Source organism: Equus quagga, chromosome 4 (assembly GCF_021613505.1).
Source record: "Equus quagga isolate Etosha38 chromosome 4, UCLA_HA_Equagga_1.0, whole genome shotgun sequence".
Classification (NCBI taxonomy): Eukaryota; Metazoa; Chordata; class Mammalia; order Perissodactyla; family Equidae; genus Equus; species Equus quagga.
In genome coordinates, this window is record NC_060270.1 from 117,548,091 (window position 1) to 117,573,506 (window position 25,416).

Consider the following 25,416-nt stretch of genomic DNA (forward strand, 5'->3'; position numbering starts at 1 on the left):
TTATTAAATCTTTGTCCTGCTTTAAGAACCCACTATTGGCCATAATCAAATCAGTGTAGCCCAGCATGTCCTGCCTTTCAGGCCAAGCCTTTACCCTTCATATCAGTTTCGTCTCATCTCGATACCTCCTGGCAGGGTTCTTCACATGCCCATGTGTATCTTGTTTACACTTGTCTCAACAGCTTTGCTAACCCCATCATCTGATCTGGAATGTCATTTTGACTCCAGTCTTTACCCATCACTCCCTTTGAGAGCCAAATAAATACTCTCTTCTCTTGGGCGGATGTTTCTTGTATGAGCCATCTGTCAGTCTTTGTATGTAGTTTTCCATGTAATATCTTAAAATGGCTATATTTTGAATATTAATACTACCTCTTTAAATAAATTTAAGTGGCAGTGACATTTAGTGACACAAATCATCATGGGACTTAGGCAAAAGCCATTACTGAACTTGTTTAATCATCTGTTAAATGTAAATACTCCCTAACTAATAAGGTTGATGTGAGGAGAAAGTACTTAATGCCAGTATGATGACTGACATGTATTAGATGATCAATAGACAGTAAGCATTATTACTTCCGCAAGCCTTTCAAGGGGTAGGAACTTCTCTTTATTATGTAACGTTTCATGCCCACGACCCTTTGTGCACCCACTTCTAAGCTGTGTACCCAGAGGATGTCCTATAGCTATATATTGGGTTCCTAAGTTAACGATGAAAATTCTGGTAACTACAGCAAAATCCTATTTGCAAGTTTGGCAGGTTTTTTGTAGAGGTATAAACCTAGTTTATTGAAAAGAATCTCTCATGATAACTAATGAATTGGTCAGGATGGCAATTTCATGATTGAAAATGTCGTTTGGACATAGATATGGAGAACAGATTGGTAGTTATCAGAGGGGAAGGGGGCGGGGGAGGGCAAGAGGGGTAAAGGAGCACATACGTATGGTCAGGGATGGAAACTAGACTTTTAGTGGTGAACATGATGCAGTCTATGCAGAAGCCAAAATATAATGATGTACACTTGAGATTTACATAATGTTACACAATGTGACCGCAACAAAATTTTTAAAAGAGAAAATGCTGTTTGGTGTTCCTGTGTTTAATTTTTTTGGAGGCCAGTTGTAGTTCTCAGGTAAGACAGGAAGCTTTTTTGTTCTTGAAGAAAAAGAAAATCCAGAATTTATAATTCTTTGTCTTTCTAAACTTGATTAATTATTCAACACTTTTTCCAGGTGAGTGGCTTAGTTCCGGAAAGCAGGTTTTACCAAAGATTTAATTTTTACCTCATTTATATAAGTAACAGTATACAGACCATGATTCCCTCTTCTCCAAGCACAAAACATGAAATGATAATAAAAATTGGTGGACCACTCAAGAGATCACATTTTCTCTGTAACATTTGTATCCTCTCTTTTGTTTATTATTCAGAAGTTAGGCCATTATCTACAATCACAAAGAAAGACTAGTCATATGTGAAATATTCATAAATGAATTAAGCAATAAAAGAAAAATTATTAGTCCAAGTTTTACAAATATGCTAATGAAAACATATTCTTGCATTGTATTATATATTCATCACTCAAATAACAAAATATGCAATCTTTAATGATCTGTTAACCAACATTAGGCAAAATTAACCAAGGCATATTAACAGAATCCTTTCGGTTATTTTTAGAATTTGAATTGCATTTGGCCTCCCAGGTTATTATCATTATTAAGCAACATAACCATAAGAAGTCCATTGAGCAGTATTTGAGCCATGGACGAACAATGAACAACAAATTAATTACGTATAAAATTATTAATGAAATGTGCCATAATGCTTCTAGAACTCGCAACCAGACACTCACCATTTAATTACACCTTCTACTGTCAGCCTTTACAACTGAATTAATACAAGGTTTCCTTTCCATTGTTTCAAAATTCTTATGTAATTCATTTGTTTTAAAGAAATTACTTTTTCAAGTAAAATCAATTGCAATAGTTACCAAAGATGTTTATACACATACATATTTTTTGAAATATTATACCAGGAAAAATATTTCTACTCCTGTGACACTGCCTAATAACATTGCTTTATTAATGCCTTCAAAAATTTGCTATCAGAAATATTTTAGCCTAGTTTTCTTTCATTTCTTGTCCCTGAAAGAAATCTCATCCCATAATTATTCTTTTTGGGTCCTTCACACACTGGCTTGGTTATAAGTAGACTTCTCCTGAGCTAAAAAATAAACAAAATATTTTCCTTCCCAGAAGATTTAGTCTTCTTTATTCTTTAAATCTGCATCCAATATGGCAACCACTAGCCATTTGAAATGTGGCTAGTTCAAATTGTCACGTGCTATAAAGTACATACTGGATTTTGAAGATTTAATACAGAAAGAGTTAAAAGATCTTGTTAATAGTTTTTACAATGTTAAATGATAATATTTTAGATATATTGGGGTAAATTAAGTATATCATTAAATTAATTTCATTTTTATTATTGGGTAAGTTTTGGTAATTTATGGTTTTCAAAGAATTCATTTCATCTAAGTTGTTGAATTTGTGTACATAGATTTGTTCATAGTATTCTCATATCATTTTTTTTTTAAAGATTTTATTTTTTCCTTTTTCTCCTCAAAGCCCCCTGGTACATAGTTGTATATTCTTCGTTGTGGGTCCTTCTAGTTGTGGCATGTGGGACACCGCCTCAGCGTGGTTTGATGAGCAGTGCCATGTCCTCGCCCAGGATTCGAACCAACGAAACACTGGGCCTCCTGCAGCGGAGCGCACGAACTTAACCACTTGGCCACAGGGCCAGCCCCTCATATCATATTTTTGATGTCTGTGGGGTATATAGTGATGCTCCATCTTTCATGCCTAAAACTGGTAATTTGGCTTCTCTCCTCTTTTCCTTTCTCAGTTTACCTAGAGGCTTATCAAGTTTATTGACTTTTCAAAGATTTCTGCCCTTACTTTTATTTTTTCCTTCATTCTGCTTGCTTTGGTTTCAATTCGCTCCTATTTTTCTGCTTTCTTAAGTTGAAAACCTAGATTGTTGACTTGACACATTTACCCTTTTCTATATATGTATTGAATGTTCTAAAATTTATATGTGGCCATTAGAAAATTTAAAATTACATCTGTGACTTGTATTTGTGGTTGGCATTATATACTTCTATTTACGGCTGCTCTAAGAAGTATAAAACGTTAGCAAAGTGTTTCCTTTCCAATACATTAATAAAAGTTTAATAGCCTATGGGACCACCAAAGCAAAGGATCTCAGGCTCAGAAAGCAGTCAGCAACAGCCTTGGGTGGTTTGGGTTTCTCTCTTTCTAATTATGTAAAAACTTGAGATATGTTTTGAGTTGAAACTTAAAGTAAAAACTTTCCTTGTGTCCTGTGAAACTGAATTTAAGAGCTTGTGGTTCTTCAGAGTTCCCTGTCTCCTGACAGAGTAATTAGGATTTCTTTTAAGAAAATCAGGTAGCTATCTATGTAACATGAGTTATGGAGCTGATAGGTGAGACCACTCTCTTACCTTCTCTGTCCTCTCATTTCACTCGCTTGATTCAGTGCCCCAGATTTGTACCATGGAAGCCCCCACTACTGGTCCTCTGACCTGAAACCTGGGCCTTTGGTTTCCTGACTCTGCCGTCCACTTCCCGCCACTGTGTCTACGGACCAAGCAGTGGGGGGAACAGAGGGAGGAAGGAAAGCAGTGTGAATTCACAGCAAGCTCTGGGAACAGAGCTCCGTCAGAGAGAGGTTTCGCTCTCAGAGGTGTAGGCACCTGCCTGGCTGCCACCACCTTCAGCATCACCACAGCCCAGGAAGATTGTCTGGGCTGGGGCAGAGAGAACAGAAAAACAGAAAGCAGAAACAAAAGCAGGGTGGTTTTCCCCCTCTCTCTGCCTGACCCAGGGAAGTCCTCTTTCTCTTGCTCAGACCTAAAAGAGAGACTTTTCTGGAGGTTTTCCTGGTCCAGATCAGTGCGTAATTCAGGGTGTCGACTAAGCTGGGCAATATTGGAGGGAAAAAAAACAACACTGCTGGTTGGGTGGTATTTGGAATTCTGATCTCTCCCCCTAATCTGCCTGCTAGCCCTTACTTTTCAGTGTCCTCAGCCTACCCACATTCTGCCAGGGTTTACAGTTGCATTTAATGGAGACAAGGTGGAGGTGTTTATACCATCTTGCCTGGAACTGGGTCCAGTATTCCATTTTAAGGCAATTAAAAAAAAAGAGAGAGAGAAATTCTGGCCTCACTCAAGTCCCTAACTTCAAATACACGGTAGGAGGGAGATAGAGGATACAGGTAATTTGACGGGCAGAGCTAACCACAGACTCAGAAGCTTGCCTTATGTTCCTGAGGACTGATAGCTACATGAGCTAGTCATCTAGTCATGAGAATGATATAACCATGTCATTTGAAAAACTTTTGAGTTTTGCACATTTATATATTATAATATATCTAAGATAAAGTCTATATTTAGAAAAGATACATTCTTGGTTAGGCGCAACATCTACTTACATCTTTCCTAGAGCAGAAGGATCTATTGCCATCTAGATAGAATGCAAAAGGGAAATTTTTATCCTAATATTTAATCGAGCCCAGCAGTACTGAAGATGGGGGTGGGAGTGAGTGGGTCCTCTGCCACCCCTCATCCATATTTATTGAACTGTCGGAGTTTTGTTCTGTGAGTCCAAATCTCAGACCAAGACTCTTTTCATCAAAGCTAATAAGGACTATGGGTTCTACTTTCTATGGAAAACTTTTGTTTGTAGACTTATATTTTAAAGAAGGACTACTTTCTAAATAATAGTTTGGAGTCTACAAGTCTATGATCTCAAAAATGCTAGTTGTGATTCTGACTTTTGACCCAGATTTCAAATAGGAATGTATTTTGTGACAAAGAACATAAACCCCAACCAACACAGACTTAAACGCCTAATAGGTTATCTCCATCACAGCGAGAAGCCTGGGTGCAGCATGATCTTCCTCAGGATTAAAGAAGCATAAATGATCGACTTATAAATGTATTCCCCTATTGTTGGACATTGTTTTGTATCCAGTTAGGTTTTTCTATTAAAGCATGTGAAAAGATGCTCAATGTCATAGCAAAAGCATCTTTATATCTACATCCTTACTAGCGCTTTCATTTCTGAGGAGATTCTAGGAAGGGGGGTTGCTGAGTCAGAGGACGTGCATTTTACATTTTCATGCTTGTCAGTTTCCAAAATGATTCTGTCAATGCAAACTCTCACCAACAGTATAGTAGACTGCCCCTATCCTCACATTCTCACCATCATTAGATATTATCAATATTTCAAATTTTTAATGGCATATTAGGCAAATAATATATCTTTTTATTATTATTTAGTTTCACTTCTCAAGTCATTATTGATGTTAGCATCCTTTTACATGTTTATTGGTGGTTTGTGTCTCTTCTGTGATTTTCTATTTTTAATTGATTTTATTGGTTTATTTGTCTTATCAATATGAAGGATTATAACTCTTCGACTGTCATATAAATTGCAAACATTTTTCTCTCAGTATAACATTTATCCTTTAAATTGATCTATGGTGTCTGGAAAACTCATATTCACCTCCAGGGCAGCTCAATTATCACTTTTTCTGTCAACCTTCCCTGGTTGCCCTGGCAGAATTTGTCATTCCTTCCACAATATACCCATAATATTTTGTGCATATTCCTGTGTGCCAAATTATAACTACAACCTTTTCCTTCTGATCAAAAAAGCATATCAAAATGAAAGTCAACAAGACTAACACTATAATAGATAGGTCTTTGAAATCTGCTTGGGTTTTTCCAAAAGTAAGTCATTCACAAACTTCAGAATTTTTTTTTTTACTTATCATTAGTACTATGACACCACTTTTCGTTTTAGAGAAACTTAGTTGCACGTCTTGACTGTCTCTCCGTGAAAACCCTATTTTCTTCTGCCTGTGCCTTTTCGTTAGTGAGTGCTGCCTTCAAAATCCCAAGAGGATGCCACCATTGCTGTTGCCCTCTGCTCCAGTTATCTGTTACTGTGTGACAAACCACCCCAAATTCTAGTGGCTTAAAACAACAATGATTTATTTTGCTCACGAGTCTCAATTTGAGCAGGGCTTGGTGGGGAAGATTTGTCTGCCCACACAGGTCAGCTAGGAAGCTCAACTGGGCCTGGAGAATTGACTTCCAAGATGGCTCATTCACATGACTGACAAGTTGGTTGGCTGTTGGTGGGAATATCAGCCAGAGCTGTTACTAGGAGCCTCAGGTCTTCTCCACATGGGCCTCTCTACAGTGCTGCTTGACCTCCTCACAAGCTGGTTGAGTTCCAAGACTGACTATTGGAAATTACAGGAAGTAAAAGCAACCAGTCTCTTGACAGTGGGCCCAGAAACTGGCACAGCATCATCTATGCTATATTCTATTGGCCAAAGCTTTCTCAGAGTCTGTCCAGTTTTAAGGGTAGGGACATAGACCCCACTTCTCAATGGGAGGACTGCCAAAGAATTTACGGCCACCTTTAACCCACCATGATCTTCCTGTGTACTGGGTCCTTCCAAAGTTGTCAAAAGAATTGCCGTGCTTGCTATAACCAAGCCATGATCTCTTCCCTGCAGAAATGTGGAGGATGCCTCTCTTTCTTGCCAACTCTGAGACACTTGGTGTCCCAGCCACAAAGAAATATGGTGAGTGCCTTGTGTTTCCCACAGGCCCTTAAACTTGTACCAAAGAGTCCAACCTTGGCTGCTGAACCAAATCAGGGATGGGATAAAGGGCATCCTCTCCAAATTTTTTACTCTTCAGTCTCTGCGCCTGCAAAATTGTCTCCTTATAGAATTCCTTCCCCTCGAGTAAATCAGCTCACGCTAACATTTCATTAGGTATGGTCATACTCTGAACTGCTGCTTAGCTGGAACTAGTAACAAATTATTTGTGATATTTGTGATATTAATGTGCCTTAACTCCGTGTCTCAGAAGTCTATTGTCATGGACTCTCTAGCTTCTCTTAAATCAACTTCTCCTATAAAAATAATATTTTATAACATTGTCTATGGCACTCTCCAAATCTAAAGATTGCTATTCAAGGGGCCAGCCCAGTGTTGTAGTAGTTAAGTTCACACATGCCCTTTCAGTGGGCCAGGGTTTGCTGGTTTGGATCCCGGGCACAGACCTACACACCACTCATCAAGTCATGCTGTGGTCGTGTCCCACATACAAAATAGAGGAAGAGTGGCACAGATGTTAGCTCAGGGACAATCCTCCTCAAGCAAAAAGAGGAGGATTGGCAACAGATGTTAGCTCAGGGCCAATCTTCCACAAAAAAAAAAAAATGCTATTTGAATTTTATTTCACTCCACAACGCCACAATTCCATACTAGTCACTGAAACTGAACATCTAGGAAAAGAAACATCTTGTAGACTAAGAAGGTGCCAAGTGACACAGGGAAAATCACCAGGTAGTTTTGCTGTTTCATAGTGGTGAGAAACCTATTTTTGTTTTTTGTTTTTGTTTGTGAGGAAGATTGGCCTTTGAGCTAACATCTGTTGCCAATCTTCCTCTTTTTGCTTGAGGAAGATTGTCACTGAGGTAACATCTGTGCCAGTCTTCCTCTGTTTTATGTGGAATGCCACCACAGCATAGCTTGATGAGTGGTGCTTTGTCTGTGTCCAGTGCTGAACCTGGGAACCTGGGGCCGCCAAAGTGGAACACATGAACTTAATCACTATGTCACCAGGCCAGCCCCCTATTTTTGTTTTTTAATGGAAAAAGTTCTCCATTTTCAAAAGCCTAAAAGAGAAATTAAACTGCCTACTAGTTATCACTCCTCCTGGACCATGGCATTGTTCCCACCTTAGTTCCAGGACCTTCTTCAAAATGATCAGTGAAAAATAGGACAGGTACTTTACCTGTGTGGAGCACGAAGACACAGATCTTTCGAGCCCCAGATCAGTGAAGTGGTGGAATTTGGAAAGTGCCAATTAGTCTCACCTCTCTCTCCTCAAGATTCAAAATCAATTGAGAAATAGACATCAAGATCAGATGTAAGTCAAAATATCTGCTTTTCTTACTGGTAAAGCTGGACTGGAAGATGGGGTTCATTTGGCTTTCTACTTTTTCCTCCCTAAAATCTAGTCTTTGGGGCCTGCCTGTGAAGACAGTTGTGTCTGAGGCACAGAAACATCTTCAGCTGCCCTGGGTCAGATTGTGGCCTGCCTCTGCCAGACAGGGATGCCTGGCCAGGTCAGCAGAAGCAGACAGAGCAGAGAACCTGCAGCCCATGGGCAGTCAGGGTCTCCAGGCAGAGCCCTTGAGGCTGCTTCCCCATGGCAGCCACTTTTCTCCTATCTCACCAGCTGGGTAACACAGCCCCCCTCACTCCTGTATGGAAGAGAAAGGGAGGAGGAGAGGTGGCTGGAAGCGACCTCCTCAACATTTCTGAGAGTAGAGTTTTCTAACTTGGGAGTCTGTAGGAGCACAGGGAAAGACAGAAAACTGATGTCCTATATGAAGTAAACGTTAAGGGTGAAACACTGCTATGACACAGATCATGTAAAATAGGTTAGTCCTCTTCCCATACCGTCCTAGAGGGTTTCATCACAATCATGGCACACACGCTATAGAATTTCCTCTAAAATGCAAATATATATAATTCAAGTCATACAGCTTTACTTTATTAAAATATATTCTTAAAGGACATTATCCAGAAAGTGAAAAGACAACCTACAGAATGGGAGGAAATATTTGAAATCCTATATCTGATAAGGGATTAATATCTAGAATATATTTTTAAAAAACTCTTACAACTCAACAGCAAAAATCAAACAAGCTGATTTAAAAATGGGCAAAAGATTTGAGTGGACATTTCTTCAAAGAAAATACGCAATTGTCCAGTAAGCACATGAAAAGATGGTAAACATCATTAGCCATTAGGGAAATACAAATGAAAACCACCAGGAGATACCACTTCACACCTGATAGGATGGCCATAATCAAAACAAATGAACAAAAAACAGAAAATAAGTTTTGGCAAGGATGTGGAGAAATTGGAACACTTGTACGTTGCTGGTGGGAATACAATATGATACAGCTGCTGTGAAAAATATTTTGGTGTTTCCTCAAAAAGTCAAGCATAGAAATGCTATATGACTCAATTCCTGGGTATATGCCTAAAAGAATTGAAAACAGGTACTCAAACAGAAACTTGTATGCCAATCTTCATTGTAGCATTATTCACAATGGCTGTAACGTGGAGACAATCTGAGTGCCCATGGTTGGATGAATGGATAAACAATATGTGGTATATCCATACAATGGAATATTATTTAATCATAAAAAGGAATGTTCATACTGTAATGTGGATGAACTTGAAAACATTGTATGCTAAGTGAAACAAGCCAGACACAGAAGGACAAATATTATGCAATTCCATTTATATGAGATACTTAAAATAGAAATTCATAGAATCAGAAAGTAGAGTAGAGGTTACCAGGGAAGAAAGGAATGGGAGTCATCACTTAATAAGTGCGGAGTTTCTGTTTGGGGTGATGAAAAAGTTTGGGAAATAGTGGTGAGGGTTGGGCAACATTGTGAATGTAATTAATGCCACTGAGTTGTACAGTTAAAAATGGTTGAAATGGCAATTTTTTGTTATGTATATTTACCACAATAAAAACAATTTAAATAATGCATTCTTAGTAAATACTCCGGTTTACAGAAAACCACACTATTAATTAAGGCAAGTCTTAATAAGACATTTAGCTTCACTGCTAATATATTGTGACTGTAGTGCATTCATTTCTAGCTAAGTAAACAGCAATAGGACCAAAACAGGCATTCTTTGTGTCAGAGATTTAGTCAGAATCAGGGAACTGATAGATTTGTGAGTCAAATCAGAGGTGAAATTTGAGTATTTATTCTCTAGACGGTCATTCTTCACTGAATGCTACCACCACATATCAACAAATAGAGAAGCTGGAGAACAGAGGTTTTCTTGGTTCCTATAGTTGTAATTCCTTTGGACAACAGCAACGTAGTCAGTTGCAAGACACATGCTGAGGGGAAGAACGTCCCTAAGGTATTCTCGACTCCTCTGCCCCTCCTTGAACCACTTGAGGAGGTAACGTCAATAGGGCCACAGGCAGATCTTCTCTATCCGGCTTAAATCTCCTGTTCTCTTTCCCCAATTTCTTATTTCTCATTAGAAATAATTTGCTAATAATTTGTATGTTTTGGGAATCTAGATACCTTTTGGGAGTTAATGCTTTTTCACATGATTATGTTTTCCCCACTAAAAATAGGAAAATATTTTTTCTCTGGACACTCCACTGGAATTGTTAAGTGCTCTGCTGAAAGGAAAATAAGATCTCTGGGGTATAGACATTACCAACATTAGAAACACTCATAAAAATTCTGTTCCCAGAATTTTTCCCTTTAGTCTAAATTACTAGTATTTGAGATAATTTTCAATGGAGGGCAGAAAATAGCTTTTCTATCAAATTAAACATCCAAATTACCCTGGTATATTAATTTTTAACAGAACAATTATGCCACTTTTTCTTTTAAAAGCAGGAGGCCCTGCCGTACATCATGGTATTTCTCCCCTAAATTTCCTTTTTGGATGTTTGATGGTAAATGTTATTACCATAGTTTTTCAGGTAAAGAACCTGAGACCAAAGAGGCTAAGTGCTTTGCCCAAATCAGAGTAGACTCAGCGTTGAATCCTATACTCGCCCATCATCTCTTCCAGAGCACTCTTTACAATTAGAAAACATTGCAGCGTGCTGTGCATAGGAAAAGGACTAGAATGAACATTAAATATTAAATATTATTGGCTTATTGAACTACTAATAGCCCTACCATTCAAAAGTTCATATTAAAACTAACTTAGGGGGACTGGCCCTGTGGCACAGTGGCTAAGTTCAGTGTGCTCTGCTTTGATGGCCCAGGTTCATGGGTTCAAATCCCAGGCACAGACCTACACACTGCTCATCAAGCCATGCTGTGGCAGCATCCCACAAACAAAATAGATGAAGACTGGTACAGATGTTAGCTCAGGGCTAATCTTTCTCAAGCAAAAAAAGCAGGAAGATTGGCAACAGATGTTAGCTCAGAGCGAATCAAAAAAAAACAAAAACAAAAAACCCTAACTTGGATCCAATAATTTTGTTCTAAAGGTTAAGTTGTGCAGATCCTGACAGCATAGTAACTAGTAAATTGGTTGAATTAGTGATCTATCCATTTGCAATGGAATTCACATTTTTGTTATTTTAAAAAGTCCTTTGTCAGCAAATCTAGAACAGACTTCAGATCCCCTGTTTTGTTTTGTTTTGTTTTGTTTTGTTTTTTAAAGATTTTATTTTTTCCTTTTTCTCCCCAAAGACCCCCCGGTACATAGTTGTGTATTCTTCGTTGTGGGTTCTTCTAGTTGTGGCATGTGGGACGCTGCCCCAGCGTGGTCCGATGAGCAGTGCCATGTCCGCGCCCAGGATTCGAACCAACGAACACTGGGCCGCCTGCAGCGGAGCGCGCGAACTCAACCACTCGGCCACGGGGCCAGCCCCTTGTTTTGTTTTTTAACCAATAACATTGGAAGATGATGCTCCTACTTAAAATTTCTTGGGGGTGGGTGGCTGGATTGATAGCGATGGGTGGGGTCGGGCCGGGTATGGGAAATGAACATCAAGAGGTCACAGCTAGAGCCTATGTGAAGCCAAAAGGCCTTTTGACTTGAGACCTTATGTTCTTAGACCCATGCGGAGAGGGAGAATGGTCCCACGATCTCATGGCACATTATGGTAAGATCACAATAGAAGAAGCTTTGACCATCCTCTCCCCTCATTTTACCGATAAAAAGCCTGAAGTCCAGAGGCTAGTCCATAGCCAGAAGACTGGAATACAAGGACAGCAAGATGTTAGAATCCAGAACCACAAGCACCTTCAGAGGACAGATCCCGTGAAATGGAAAATTCTTTTCCCCTGAGCTCCTGGGTGGACTTAGGTATGCAAATTTGAGCATAGTTGCTGAAGAGAGCTGACTTGCCCTGCCTAAGAAAGTGTTCTCCCTGGCGTCGTGGTCCTGGACAGGAACAGCGTTAGGGGGAAAAGAGAGGCAGCCTCAGCCACCCAGACTGCTGTGAGCTTCCCCCACACCCCCACCATTGGTCCTCGGACCTGAGAACACTGCTGGGTGCGGGTCTCAGTGGGAACCGGGGACGGCATGCAGTTTTGAGTCTGGCTTAGCTTCAGCAGAAACAGTCGGCAGGTGCACCTGAAGGAGCTGGGCACGCAGGAGGCTAGGAGAAAGGACACCTCCGGGGATGGACACACCTTGTGATGGAGTATTGGTTCATGGAATTGAGCTTTTTATGCAGCAGCAAGACCCTGGGGTGTTAGCCGAATTACACTGGATAGTGGCATAATTCCTGCTAAAATATAGGTCTTTTAATTCCTGGTTCAAAGCTGTTTTACAGCATAAGGTGTTTTTTTTAATATACAGAGAACTTCCTGGTGGCCAGAGATTCTACCCTGAAAAACAGCCCAGAGCAAGGAGCTGTCTAAACAGGAGGATAAATTCTGGATTCTAACGGCACCCAGCTTTGACACTAATTCTTTCTCCAACTTCTCAATTACTGTTACTACTGTCCAATCAGAAAACCACTGTCGGTATCTATCAGACGCAGACCAGGTCTGCCTCTAAATCTAGGAAGCGAGAATAAATTCCAGCCTAGCTATTCAAAGAAGCCAGTAATAGTATAGTACTCAAAACACAGAACATCCTGTCATTGCAGGCCCCTGAATCAAGCCCCTTTGATCTGACTCGTTATTACTCACAGGATTGGCTATTACTCTCAGGGCTGGTTGCGCCACAGGGCTCCATTCTCCAAAGGGGACACCATTGGGTTTAATGCTCTGCCTGTTGTGATCTTGAAATTCTTAGCAATTTTGCCTTTGAATTTGTGTTTTGTAAGCCAAGTCCGAGGGACAACAGAGCAGTTGCTGGGGCGCTGGAGCCTCACCTCACAAGCAGTCCCGCCTGCCCGGGAGAGGCTCTTTGCTGTCCTGTCTGCTCTCCTGCCCCCGCTCAGTGATCTTTGCCATGTGCCCTGGCAGGGGTCAGGGCACAGCTTGGGAAAGGTCAGGGTCAGGTCCACATCCTGTGCATCAAGCCACGGCCAGGGCCCAGCACCTGTGAGGGTCTGCATTCGCCCCACACACAACCCCATGACTGACAAATCTAGACATTACATAGCAGATAAAAAACACCATGACAGGTCAAGAGAAAGCTTTTTCTTGCTTTTTGAACAGGGGACCCCACATTTTCATTTTGTCCTGGGCCCCACAAGTCATGTAGCTGGGCCTGACGAGATACCTTCTCTGGCAATCTCAAGCCAATGTTATTTTTAGATTCTTAACTAAATAACCACAACATACTAGAATAATAACTCTGATTTTACTAAAAGTATTATTTGGTTTCAAGAACTCTTAATATTAAACACAAAATGAGATATTTTCAATAGTTTAACAGAGGAAAGAAAGCCTCTATATTATTCTTGCCAGCAGGTACCATTGACAGTAGAAAGTTTAGATCTGTTGTTGTGACTTGACAGTATAATGCATGAAATGGAAAAATGATGGATTATTTTTTTTTTACTGAGGCAGCCAGGAAAAAAAAAAAAACATTGCTTATTTCTCCACAGTGAAAATATTGTCACTCCATATTTTCTATCACATTAGGGAAGGTTTAAAAAAATCTTGTCACTTCCCTCCAGGGCTGGTATTTGCTCATGAATAATGATAACATTTTTCCATTATCTATCTGGCACTGTGTTAAAATGGCCATAGGCCAGTGACATCAGAAGAATCAAGAAAAAGTGCAAGAAATAGCTTTTTATTTCTTTTTAATTTTGTGTCTGCTTCATATCTGAATGTCTTACCTTGAGCTTGGCCAAAAGAAGTTCATGATCATGAAGAAGTTTTTTGGTTTCATCCTGACTGCTACCAATTTCTAGAAGATTGGGCTGTGATTCAGCCAATTGAAGTTGTACCCATTCGCCACACTAAAAATAAAAATGAAATAAATGCACTTTTAGTTCCTCTTGCTCCTTCCCCTTTACCCTTCTCTTTTCCTTTCATTCCCTTTTTTTTCCAGTTTCCGGTTGCACTGTGAACACTATTCTTTCCACAGAGACGGCCCTTACTTAAACTGAACTATAACAGGTCTAATATAAACCCATGCCCTGCCTTTTCTTTTTTATTCTTAGGATAAGTTGTTTTTCTTGGGAAATGGATTTAAATGAAAAATTCTCAAATGAGGAACACGTACAACAGATTATGTATTATTAAGTATTACGAAATTACAAAATAATTCACGTAATTGTACATTCTTTCACTCACAAACTGAATTCCATAAAAAGAGTGAAAGTTCACTTGGGCAAGTAGGATGCAAGCTTCACCGTAGGGGAAAGGTTTTATAAATATAATTTAGGCTGGTTAGTGTCTTTCCACTGACCCTGGTGGTTCAACCAGAAAGAATAAACAGTAGATGAAGCAATTGATTTTTATCTTATTTCAAGGTTAAAACATAACATTTTCCAACTTTTGTTGTTGAGTATTCAATGAAGTATGTAGGCAAATGTTGATAAAATTAGATGTGTGACAACTGCCATTCGAATGCAGCCAACTTGTTTTCTACACTCAGGACTTTTTCACTGCCCTAAGATATAACTCATCACTGCATTTCCTGAGGATTTGCTTTTCTAAGAAGCAACTGATTAAGCAGGAGGAACTACTAACTGGCACATGCACGTGGATAAGTGGATTGCTGAAGAGAAACAAGAAAAACGTGGGACTACTCTAGAGTAGTGCCCCAGGACCATTTGGAAACAAGAAGCCTGTACGGGTCAGACACACGCACTTCTATTCCTCTAGGATGGGCTTTCTGCTTTGAATAGCTTGGAGTTTTATATGGACGGAGGTGAGGCAAGACAGCTGGGGAGGGGAGACGGAGCGAACATTCTTAGAAACACGGTTCAGTTAAAATAAGAGTTTCCACTGTCATTTTAGAGACTTTTTTCTTACTGTCCATCTACCCTCTGATTCTCCTATGATTTATTCCATATGTATTCTTCCTCATCCTGCCCTAAGAAATCCTTCATATTTGAGGAAAAGCAAAGTCAAATTTTTTTAAACTGTGGGTTTTCCTCTTTTCCCTCACTGCTGAAATTTAGTTACTCACAGCATCATAAAATCACATGCAAATTATTAAGTTTTGTTACTTCTGCTTCAGGCTTCTTTCCAAGTCCACTCATTGCCTTTGAAAACACTAGAGGGCAAGGGAATGAGCCGCGTTCCCGTTTCCGTGGGGCAAAGCCTCCACAGCACTGGGAGATCGCCCTCCGGAGAAACACTTTGCGTTCCCGTTTCCGTGGGGCAAAGCCTCCACAGCACTGGGAGATCGCCCTCCGGAGAAACACTTTGCGTTCTGTGATTCTAGAGTGAATCATTTTGTTCAGTGTCAAGTGCTGCTTTCCTTTTACAATTTTCACATTAACATAAAATTCATAGCGTTTAAGTGAAATTAAACAAGCCTCGTTGTCTGACCTCTAACAAAAGGCCAGAAAAGTCATTCAATTAAACCTGGTGGGGTCCTGAAAGGAACTGGCTGGTGCGCACCAGCTTGTTTGCCAGATTCCCTTCATCAAATACTGAATTCTTTAGGGGGTGAATTGTCTAAATCCAAGCATAATGCTTCAGGGGTTTTTGCAGGGCATTTTCATAGGAAATAAAATCATGGCTGTCTTCTTCACCCTAAAGATGTGTGGTCCTCTTTGCAACTGGGCAAATTGCTTAACATAAAACATGCAATAACCTTAAGCCCCAAGTGGCTTCAACTGCCTGCTGTTAAGAGCCAATTTGACACATACCCTTTTCACCTTCCCTGGCAGGGTCTTCATGCCCCCAACAGCGTCCCAAGGATTTACTAGTGCCTTTACCACGTCAGAATTTGTGCTGTGGAGGGCACGTGTCAGAGCCTCTTGTTAGGCGTTCCCTGCGCTCCATCATGCTCAAAATAATGCCTCCGCCTGTCTGCTGGGACCCCCCCCTTCCCTCCTCCATCACACCACTCTCAAAAATCACAAACATTTCACAGGTCCACTTGACTCTTTAGCCTGGCAACCATGAACTTGTAATCACGAATGCCTTGCCTTTAGAAACCAAATTGAAAGTATATGGTCGAGTTTTGTTTTTTTAAAATCAAACTGCTATAGATATTTTCTGACTAACTGAAAGAGAAACTCTAGTAACTGGCTGAAACTTCATAGAGGTTTCTCTTAGTTGCCGATTTAAGAAAGCAGGAAGATGTTCTTGCTGTGTTGTAGTCTATATGCTGTGTACTGCTGATTGTGTGGAATGTTCTTTAGGACTATCAACATAACAGCAAGAAGCTTCCAGCCCCACAGAAAAAGGAAAGTGGTTAGCTTACCTTTATGACAGCTATAACGATTTTGGAGTCCCCAGCCTGCACAGCTACTGAACTGACTGTTGTCGTAGAAAACTCCACACCAGGACTTCCTTGGCTGGACATGGTACTCTAGAAACAGAGTTTATACTTTGGGCAGCCTCTGTACAGATGTGTGTCTGCTGGTCATTTCAGAAGGCAACCACCGGGGTTACTTGGATTCATTCAGGGAAAGAGCTCAGCTCACACTGATTCCTCTGCCAAAAGGAAAGAACAGGAGGTTAAAAATAGACAACCCCATTGAGTTTATCATGAGAGAGAGAGAGAGGAGAGAACGGGAGAGAATCGCCACACCCCTAGTATGGTAACACTAAGCGCCTGTTATTTCTGCCATTATCTTAAATGCGGAGGGCAGCTTCTAGCTCTCTGCCTATCAGCTGAAGTGCGATAGCAAATGGAAAAAAAATTACATCCTGACAACCCGAATTAGTTTTGCCATTGAAACTATACAGTTATGGTGGACTTTGAAACTAGCCAGTCATTGACCTAGGTATCAATCTTTTCAAGATTTTTGAAGTCTTCCTCATGCAAAGAAAACTCCCAAAAGTGTACTTTAAAAATAAGTTCTGGTATTTGTTTCGGGATTAAGCCACAAAATTGTTTGAAATACATTTTTAGATTAATCTGCTTTTCTAAAACTCACTGTCCTTTGTCAAACAAAGTTTATACGGGATGGTCACCTTTTCTCAGAGCCTCAGATTTCTTAGGAAACTTTAATAAATATTTCAACCAGCATTTATCAATAGATATATATCATTTCGAGATTTCTTTGTGACTACTGTCCTCCTCTGAACAGCATTTTCAAATTCAGTTATCACAACTATTGGGAAGCGACACACTTTGCAGTTACCATTTAATTACAAGAAAATGTTTGTTCTTTAATTAAAGGTTCACACTATGTATATTTTGCTACAATTTTTTTTAAAAGGATGACACTGTACTTCACGTTTGGTTTTTATTTCCTCCCCTCCCCCACCCCCAAGTCTGCGAAGGAAAATTATCGACGGCTTCAGATCAGAGCCCACAATCTGCAGATTAATCTTATTGCTAAAAACTCAGCGTGGGTCACAAGTTGTCTGTGGTATTACGCAGCAGCTGTTGGATGCCCTGTCAAAGAACGGCTGAAAATAACACTGAAGTTTAGGTCAGAGGTCAGATGCAAACACATCAGAGACACTGACTGCAAAGCTGCTGGAGCCATCGGAAATCTCTGGGACAAAGCCAGAATGGAGGATATAGCAACAAACAGAACTAAATGAGTCCACTTGCTGTTTAAACCCCTAGCTCTATTTTAAAGCACGTTCAGGTTCAGGGCCAATGTTCTGAAGATTGAGTCAGCCCCATCGCTCTGTTTTGCTAAGGTTCATGATAATACTGTATTCTTAAGTCGAAGAAGAAAAAGTGCTTTTACACATACTTCAGTGTTCAGCAATTATTTTTTGTTTCCCAGAGCATATCATGGCTGCTCTACAAAACCGTGTAGCCATGACCCACGTCCTCGCGCTCGGCGTCTGCCTGCTGTTCCAGTGGATGGAGACCATGCCTGGATCCCAGTTCCTGGGCTCCATGAACTTTACCTGATGCCATGAAGGGAGCAGTTGGAGGAAGCTCGGGAGCGTAGACACCAAGAGACAGTGTGATGTAGAAAATATTGTAGCTGGTTTCATTTTATGGCAGGGGTTGAGAGCTTGCAGAGACCCAACCAACCTCTTTGTTGAGGTTGCCTCACTGTTGAAGGCAGGCTCCTTCTGCTTGGGCAAATTGTTGGTCTAAACAAACCAAAACAAACTGAGTGAAACCAGTTTTCAGCTACTTGCCCTCAAGAAAAACCAAGAGTTGACAACTGTGTCACATAATATCCACACCCGAAACTAAAATGCCTCAAGGGGCATTGCTTAATTCATTGTGTACACTGCCAACCAGAACAGCAAACAGTGACCTGCACCCTAAACACACAGTGCCCTTGCGCTCAAAGTTAATCCTATTGTTAGAAACTGTGTGTCATAAATTGCATAAAGGGCCTCAGGAGGAAAGGAAACGTTTGGCAGCAGGCTGCAAAGACCACGGCTAGGAAAAGAGTGGTTATGTCCACAAAGCCCCACTTAAGATGGATGATTGTGCAAAGGGTGTGGAGGGCAGCGTGGAATGTGTGGAATTGCAGGCACACCAATGGAAAAGGTGAAAGAGCTGGCGAGGAGAGAGAACGTGGTTCAAAGTCTGATTACTTCCCAGGTGTAAGGGAAAAGGGAATTAGACATATTTAAGACTGTTAAAAGATTAATCCAGCTACTTAGCACCAAAGGTAGTGCCTTTTTGTGTGTAGATGACCTTTCTTTCCGTTAATTAGATGGAGCAGGCTCACGGTGTTGCATAAAGAAAATGTTTTCAGGACCGGCCCGATAGCCTAGTGGTTAGGTTTGAGTGCTCCACTTTGGCAGCAGGTGGGGGTTCGCTGGTTTGGATCCTGGGTGCAGACCTACACACCGCTCATCAAGCCATGCTGTGGTGGCATCCCACATGGAAGAACTAGAATGACCTACAACTAGGATATACAATATGTACTGGGGCTTTGGGGAGAAAAAAAAAAGGAACATTGGCAACAGATGTTAACTCACGGCCAGTCTTCCAGAAAAAAAATAAAATAAAATGTTTTCTACATTGATGGACATACGCAATAATGCAAACTGCACACATGAATTTAAGTAGTTTCTGACAAATTTTTCCAACTCAAACTCTTGGCTTTAAAATCTTCAAAAGACTTGAATCACTTTTTTCTCCCCTTCCTTTGCTTTCTATTTTCTTCAATTTTTTAGTCCTTTCTCCTACAGAAGCTCTGGTGTTCGGAGCTCTCCATCCACCTCTAGCCTATTTAGAACCCAGCCCTATGTTTCTTTATCTAGCATAATATGTAACTATAAATTGCATTAACTCCGGTAAACAGCTTGCATAATAGTTAATATAAAATATATTCGACTAAAGAAATCGGTACACTATAATTAGATGTATCTCTTTCAAATGTTAAACTACTAAAAACTTTTTGAGTTACGGTTTGTTTATACTCTGCCTCCCCTATCATCACCAAAAAAAAAGAAAAAAAAACAAAGCAAGAAACCTTACAGGCATTCTCATATCCTTTGAAGTCGATGGAGGATCTTGCCGAGGTTATTATTGCCTTCTCTGTTTATCCCTCTGGGAAATGCCTGTTTTTATACCAGCTGAATGTTAGTGAAATAGTCTCCATAGGGAGTCAAAAAGCTATAACTGGATTCTGTAGAGTTGCAAATCACACATTTTTTCCATTTTTTTTATTGTGGTAAAATACACATAACATAAAATTTACTATCTTAATTATTTTTGTGCATAGTTCAGTGACATTAAATACATTCATAATGTTGTGTGACCATCCCTACTATCCATCTTTGTAACTCTTTTCATCTTGTAAAACTGAATCTCGACACCTATTAAACAATAACTCTCCATTGCCCCCTCCCCATTGCAAGCACTCTTCCATTTTCTGTCCCGATGATTTTGACTGTTATAAGTATTTCATATAAATGGAATCACACAGTATTTGTCTTTTTGTGACTGGTTCATTTCACTCAGTATAATGTCCTCAAGTTTCATCCATGCTGTAGTGTATGTCAGAATTTCCTTCCTTTTTAAGGCTAAATAGTATTCCATTGTATGTATACACCATATTTTGCTTTTCAATTCATCCATCAATGGACACTTGGGTTGCTTCCATGTTTTAGCCATTGTGAATAATAGTGCTGCGATGAACACAGGTGTACAAATTATTCCTTTGAGACCCTGTTTTCGATTCTTTTGGGTATATACCCAGAAGCAGAATTGCTGGATCATACGGTAATTCTATTTTTAATTTTTTGAGGAAACACCACACTGTTTTCCACAGTGGAAAATAGCACATTTTAATGAAATACAGGTAGCTAGTATTTTAAAAATTTTATCATGTGATTATTTTTTAGCTCTGTCTATGGGTATGCCATTACAACAATGCACTTTTTTTGCTGGAGTATATGTGGGATATGCTCATTTTTTCATTCCCCAGTGTTTGTCTTAATCAGTACTACTTTGCGTTGAACTGTATTCAACTTGATAAAGACAAATTAGACAGACCAAATATAAATAACCCAGAATGAGTCTATCCAGATTAAAAATTGAAGGCAAAACTTTCTCTGCTGTTTTTATTATTAGCAGTAATAATAATAGCTACCATTTCGTGACAGCTAATTATGTGCCAGGAACTGGGATAAGTGCTTTTTACTCTTTATTCCATTTAATCCACATAATAAGACTGGAAAGACTTATTTTCCCGACTTTGTAAATCACACACACACACACACACACACACACTCTCACACACAGTGATTCCCTGATTCTAGTCTCCTCTGGTCCAATCTTTTTTGCCTGGGTTTCAAAATTATCTATGGTCTGGTCTCACCTACCTGCCCAGTGACAATTACCATTATTCCCAGGCCATCAGAGAGATCATCCTTGTTCTCTACTGAATTAATTCAGTTGTTCTATCCAGGAATATCATCCCCTTCCTTCCTTCCTCTGCCAAATTCCTCCCATTGCTAAAGACCAAGATGATGTATCAACTCCTCAAACAGACTGGTTTGTGCTAGAGGGGCAGGAAGTGGAGGGGGGATGAAAGGGGTAAAGGGGCGCATATGCGTGGTGACAGACAGAAGCTAGACTTCTAAATAGAAGCCGAAACAGAATGATGTACACCTGACATTTATATAATGTCATAAACCAATGTGAACTCAATAAAATTTTTTTAAAAAGGTATCAACTCCCTTTAAAAGTTGAAATACCTACTTATATTCCTCTTTCCTCAAAGTTTAGTTGTAACTCAAAATTTAATAATTACATGCTTGTATTATAAGTGTGTATTGTTTTCTAATGATTTCACTTCCATTCGTATTATTTCTCAACTAGATTTAAAGCTCCTTATGTATAGGAGCCCTGTCTTGACGTATTTTTTTGGATCTTTGCAGACCACCTCATAGGTTATTGCAGAGATTCAAAGATTTGCTTTATATAAATTGCTTAGAAGAGAACCTGGCATGTAGCAAGTGCTGTGTATGGAGCATGGAACTAGGGACAGAAATGGCACTTACAAATATTGGCTGACTGATTGAATCACATTAGTCATATTGGAAAAAAAGATAGTTTTACTATGGCTCATTCCTTCAGTATTTATTCACACAACCAATAGTCATTGAGCATTTGCTATACAGCAGGCACTTATGCATTAGGAATATAGCGGTGAGTGAAACAGAGGTCCCCACCCTCAAAAAGGTGGCATTCTAGTGAGAAAAGACAGACCATAAATAATGAGATAAAGAACCAAGGTAAATATACACTGTGATAGAAGCTAAGGGAAAAACAACTGGCAGTGGGTTAAGTAGACTGAATCACAAAAGGTTACATTTAGAATTTGCCAGAGAAATCAGGGGATGCTTTCAGGGTATGTCTATTGGAATACAGAGATTAACAGGAATAATAAACCGATAGTGATTACAAAACAACAATAAATAAATCACACAATATGGCAAAGGCAGTGGGTTAGAAGCATGGGCTCTGAGGTTAAACTGCCTTAACCTCTATACTTCGGTTTCCTCACTGCAGACCGGGGATCATGGGAATACCTACGTCATATAGGCTTGTCGGAAGGATTGAACAGGATAATATTTGCAAAGTACTTAAAATAATGCCTGGCATGTAGGTGTTGTTCTGGTAGTTATATATTCTTATTTCTAAGACAACAACAACACCTGTTAAGGGATTTCCTAAATATTGTAACTGCCACAAAATTTGAAATAAAATTTTTAGAATTAAGTTAAATTAAAACACATGGTAGGCAACACAGCTGGATAAACGTATTAGAAAGACATAAAACACACATTACCAGGGAGGAAATTATTTCACTACAATCAAATGATAAAAACATTTCAGTGAATCATCATTTCTAGAATACTGTTTTTACCATTCTGTTAGCCAAAATCTTCCCTAATTTATTCTTTGTACCGTGTAACACCCCTCCTGGCATCTCTCATTTGTTTCGTAGATTACAAGCATTCTCACTTAATTGCCATCCATAAGTCAATGGAAGTTGCTCTTTCCACTTAAAACAGCCTCCATTCTAAACGTCAACTTATACTTCTACGCATGCATTCATTTGTTCATTCGTAGAGTATAATTAAATACCTACCAAGTGTCAGGCACTGTTCTAGATGCCAGGCACACAGCAATAAACAAAACAAAGTTCACCCAGTGATAGAGCTTGCCTTCTGGCGGGGGAGACATAACTAAATAGGAAACAAACAAAAAGTACATATATAATTATGTCAGGATGTAATAAGTGTTATGAAGAAAAATAAGGTAGGCTAAGAAGAAGAGAGTGAACAGGGAAGAAGGGTTTAGGAAGGAGTCAGGAGAGGTTTCTCATATAGATGATATCTGAGTAGAGACCAGGATTAAAGACATGCAGGTATCTGGGGAAGAACATTCCAGGCGGCTGGGGCACGCTTGTTATGTTTGAAAAGCATCCAACAGGCTAGTGTGGCTGGAGCTCAGTGAGGTTTGAGATGACACTGATAGAACATGAGAACTGGGAGGTGGCGGTTGCTAGTTCACAGCTTTCTAGGTAGGTCCCTCTACATCCTGGTTTGCTTGGGAGAACCATGGTTTACACCTGTTGCCCGGCATAATTACTCTTAAGGTCCCTTTCACTCTCCAAAGAGTCCTGTTTGGATGATAAATTAGGTGGTAGGCTTGCTGTTAAGCTAAGGTAAGAACTTTGTATTTCATTCTGAGATGGGACATCATTGCAGGATTTTCAGCCAAGTAACAACATCATTTGACTTAACATCGTTAAAGAAGCTCTTCATGGAGAAGAGACTGTAGGAGTTAAGAGTGAAACCAGGAGGTAGGGTGAATTCCAGTGCACAAACACCAACACAATGCTCCTTGGGGAAGTTTCTTTACAGACACTTAAGTTTTACTTAAGAATAATAATGTATCCAAAATATGACTCTTGTTAACAGAGAGAGTTTTACTCTCTCTGTACACTGACTTCCATAGATTTCCTTACAATTGAACGTGTTTAATGACATAGAAATCCTTAGCTTATCTATAAGATCTGGGAGAAGAATTATAAACAAACAACTTCTACATCCAGCAAATTTCCCTTCAATAAGTGGCAAGGAAAACAAAACAAAACAAAACTTGAGCAAGTTCAAAGAATACTTAGTTTGGTCAAAAGATCAAAGATGGCTGTATTTGTTATAATTTTAAGCAATGGTATTTATGTACATGTTATCTTGAAAATTCTCTATTTAGAGCCATGTTTGATCTGGAAAACTGTCAAATGTATGTGTAGACTTTAGTTAAAATGAACAGTAATCATGTGGCTGTTACTGATTTGGGAGAAGTCCTTTTTGAATGGGAGAGATGCATGAAATATCTCAAGCCAGAAAAGATTTTTAAAAATCATGGAAAAGCTTTCACGTACAAAGTTTATTTTATAAAAATTTTAAGTCACAAGACTTCCTACCTGCGTTGAGCTGTGCACCTAGGCTCTGACGTAGCAGGGTTGTCTCTCTGATACAATTCGTCCCAACATACGAAGTGTCCTGAGAAGCACCCTTCAGAAGGGAGGGCAACTGTATGAGAAGACAGGAATCTTAGTCAACTTGATTTCGGAAAATTGCATTTCTTTTGTTTTTCCTTACTGTTGCTAAACTCTTCTTGAGGCTGAGAATTTCCATCCGAGAGTAATCCCCAGGGAGGCCTCGAGAGCAGCAGGCATTCCAGCTGCTTGGGAAGCCAGTGGTGACACTGAGGGTGAGCTGTCACTTCTCGGAGCAGCTATAGTCGTCGCCAAAGAGAGAAAAATAATATAAAACCCTAGCATATGAACATCAGACACTCTAAACAGGATGGTGTTATCCATGGATTCTAAGCAGGAAGTATGTGAAGAGTTAAAAAGAGAAAAGGGTTTTTTTTAAACATGAGGTTTTATTGAGAAACACTATGACATAAATAATGCATATATGTATACATTTGTATAATAATACGGGTATGTGTGTATATGTTGTATTTAATAAGACTTTGAAGTAGTGTTATAATGGGCCATCTCAGTTGTATGAGGTGGTGTTTCACGATTTACTGAGAGTTTATTGGTATCAATTTAATGACAAAGTCATCTTTTAACAGAATTCTACCATAGACAATACTTTTTAAAACTTAAGTGAGTTTCTAAAAATTTACTGTATGTTTTTTGAGATCCACATCCTCATTTCAAGTAAGAACCCCCCACACCAGTGTTCACACAGAAGTCCTTTGCTATGGGAATCGTCGTTTTTGTTAATACATCACTCACCGGAGTCATCGAACCCACATGAAAGGCAATGATTACCGAGAATGTCCGGAAGGACAAAGAAGTTACTAACACCTGCAGGAAAAAAGATATTCGTATACTCGGGCTTTTAGGAAAAACAGGAAACAAAATGAGAGAAACTCACAGAAACCTGGAAATCAAAAATGGAAACAAAAGTAGCAGGTCATTTGTGCCCCACCCCACACAACTCACACCGCCCTAAGCAAACCAGTTTCCTATCACAAATTCCACTCTCACAAAGGGAGGACTTCAAAAGGAAAGTCACTCTGCTTTATGCAGAGTTCAGCTTCTGGTTCTGGCGTGTCCCTGCCTTGAGCTCCTGCTATCAGGGTGAGCTGATAGCTTTGCCACAAATGTTTGCTGAGCACCCACCAAGCAGGCCCTGATTTCCCTTGTCAGCACCATCCTCATTAAATCCCTCTAGATTTGTAAAATTTGTAACCATTTATTTTGGTTGGGCCTCTC

At 39.7% G+C, this 25,416-nt stretch overlaps 1 protein-coding gene across 2 annotated transcripts in view; it reads right to left on the reverse strand.

Moving 5' to 3' along the window:
- CCDC141 (coiled-coil domain containing 141) overlaps positions 1 to 24,170 on the reverse strand; it is a 182,649-nt gene extending 158,479 nt beyond the window's left edge. The window contains exons 1-5 of one of the 2 annotated variants that reach the window (XM_046658984.1): positions 24,106 to 24,170; positions 22,762 to 22,858; positions 18,098 to 18,289; positions 16,485 to 16,717; positions 13,936 to 14,058 (exon numbers count right to left, since the gene is read on the reverse strand). In XM_046658984.1, coding sequence (XP_046514940.1) covers positions 13,936 to 14,058; positions 16,485 to 16,586 — 225 coding nt within the window. In that variant the 5' untranslated portion in view covers positions 16,587 to 16,717; positions 18,098 to 18,289; positions 22,762 to 22,858; positions 24,106 to 24,170. Of the gene's footprint in view, positions 1 to 13,935; positions 14,059 to 16,484; positions 16,718 to 18,097; positions 18,295 to 22,761; positions 22,859 to 24,105 lie in introns of those variants that run through there. The other variant, XM_046658983.1, reaches the window with a different exon arrangement.
- Positions 24,171 to 25,416: the final 1,246 nt, after the last annotated feature.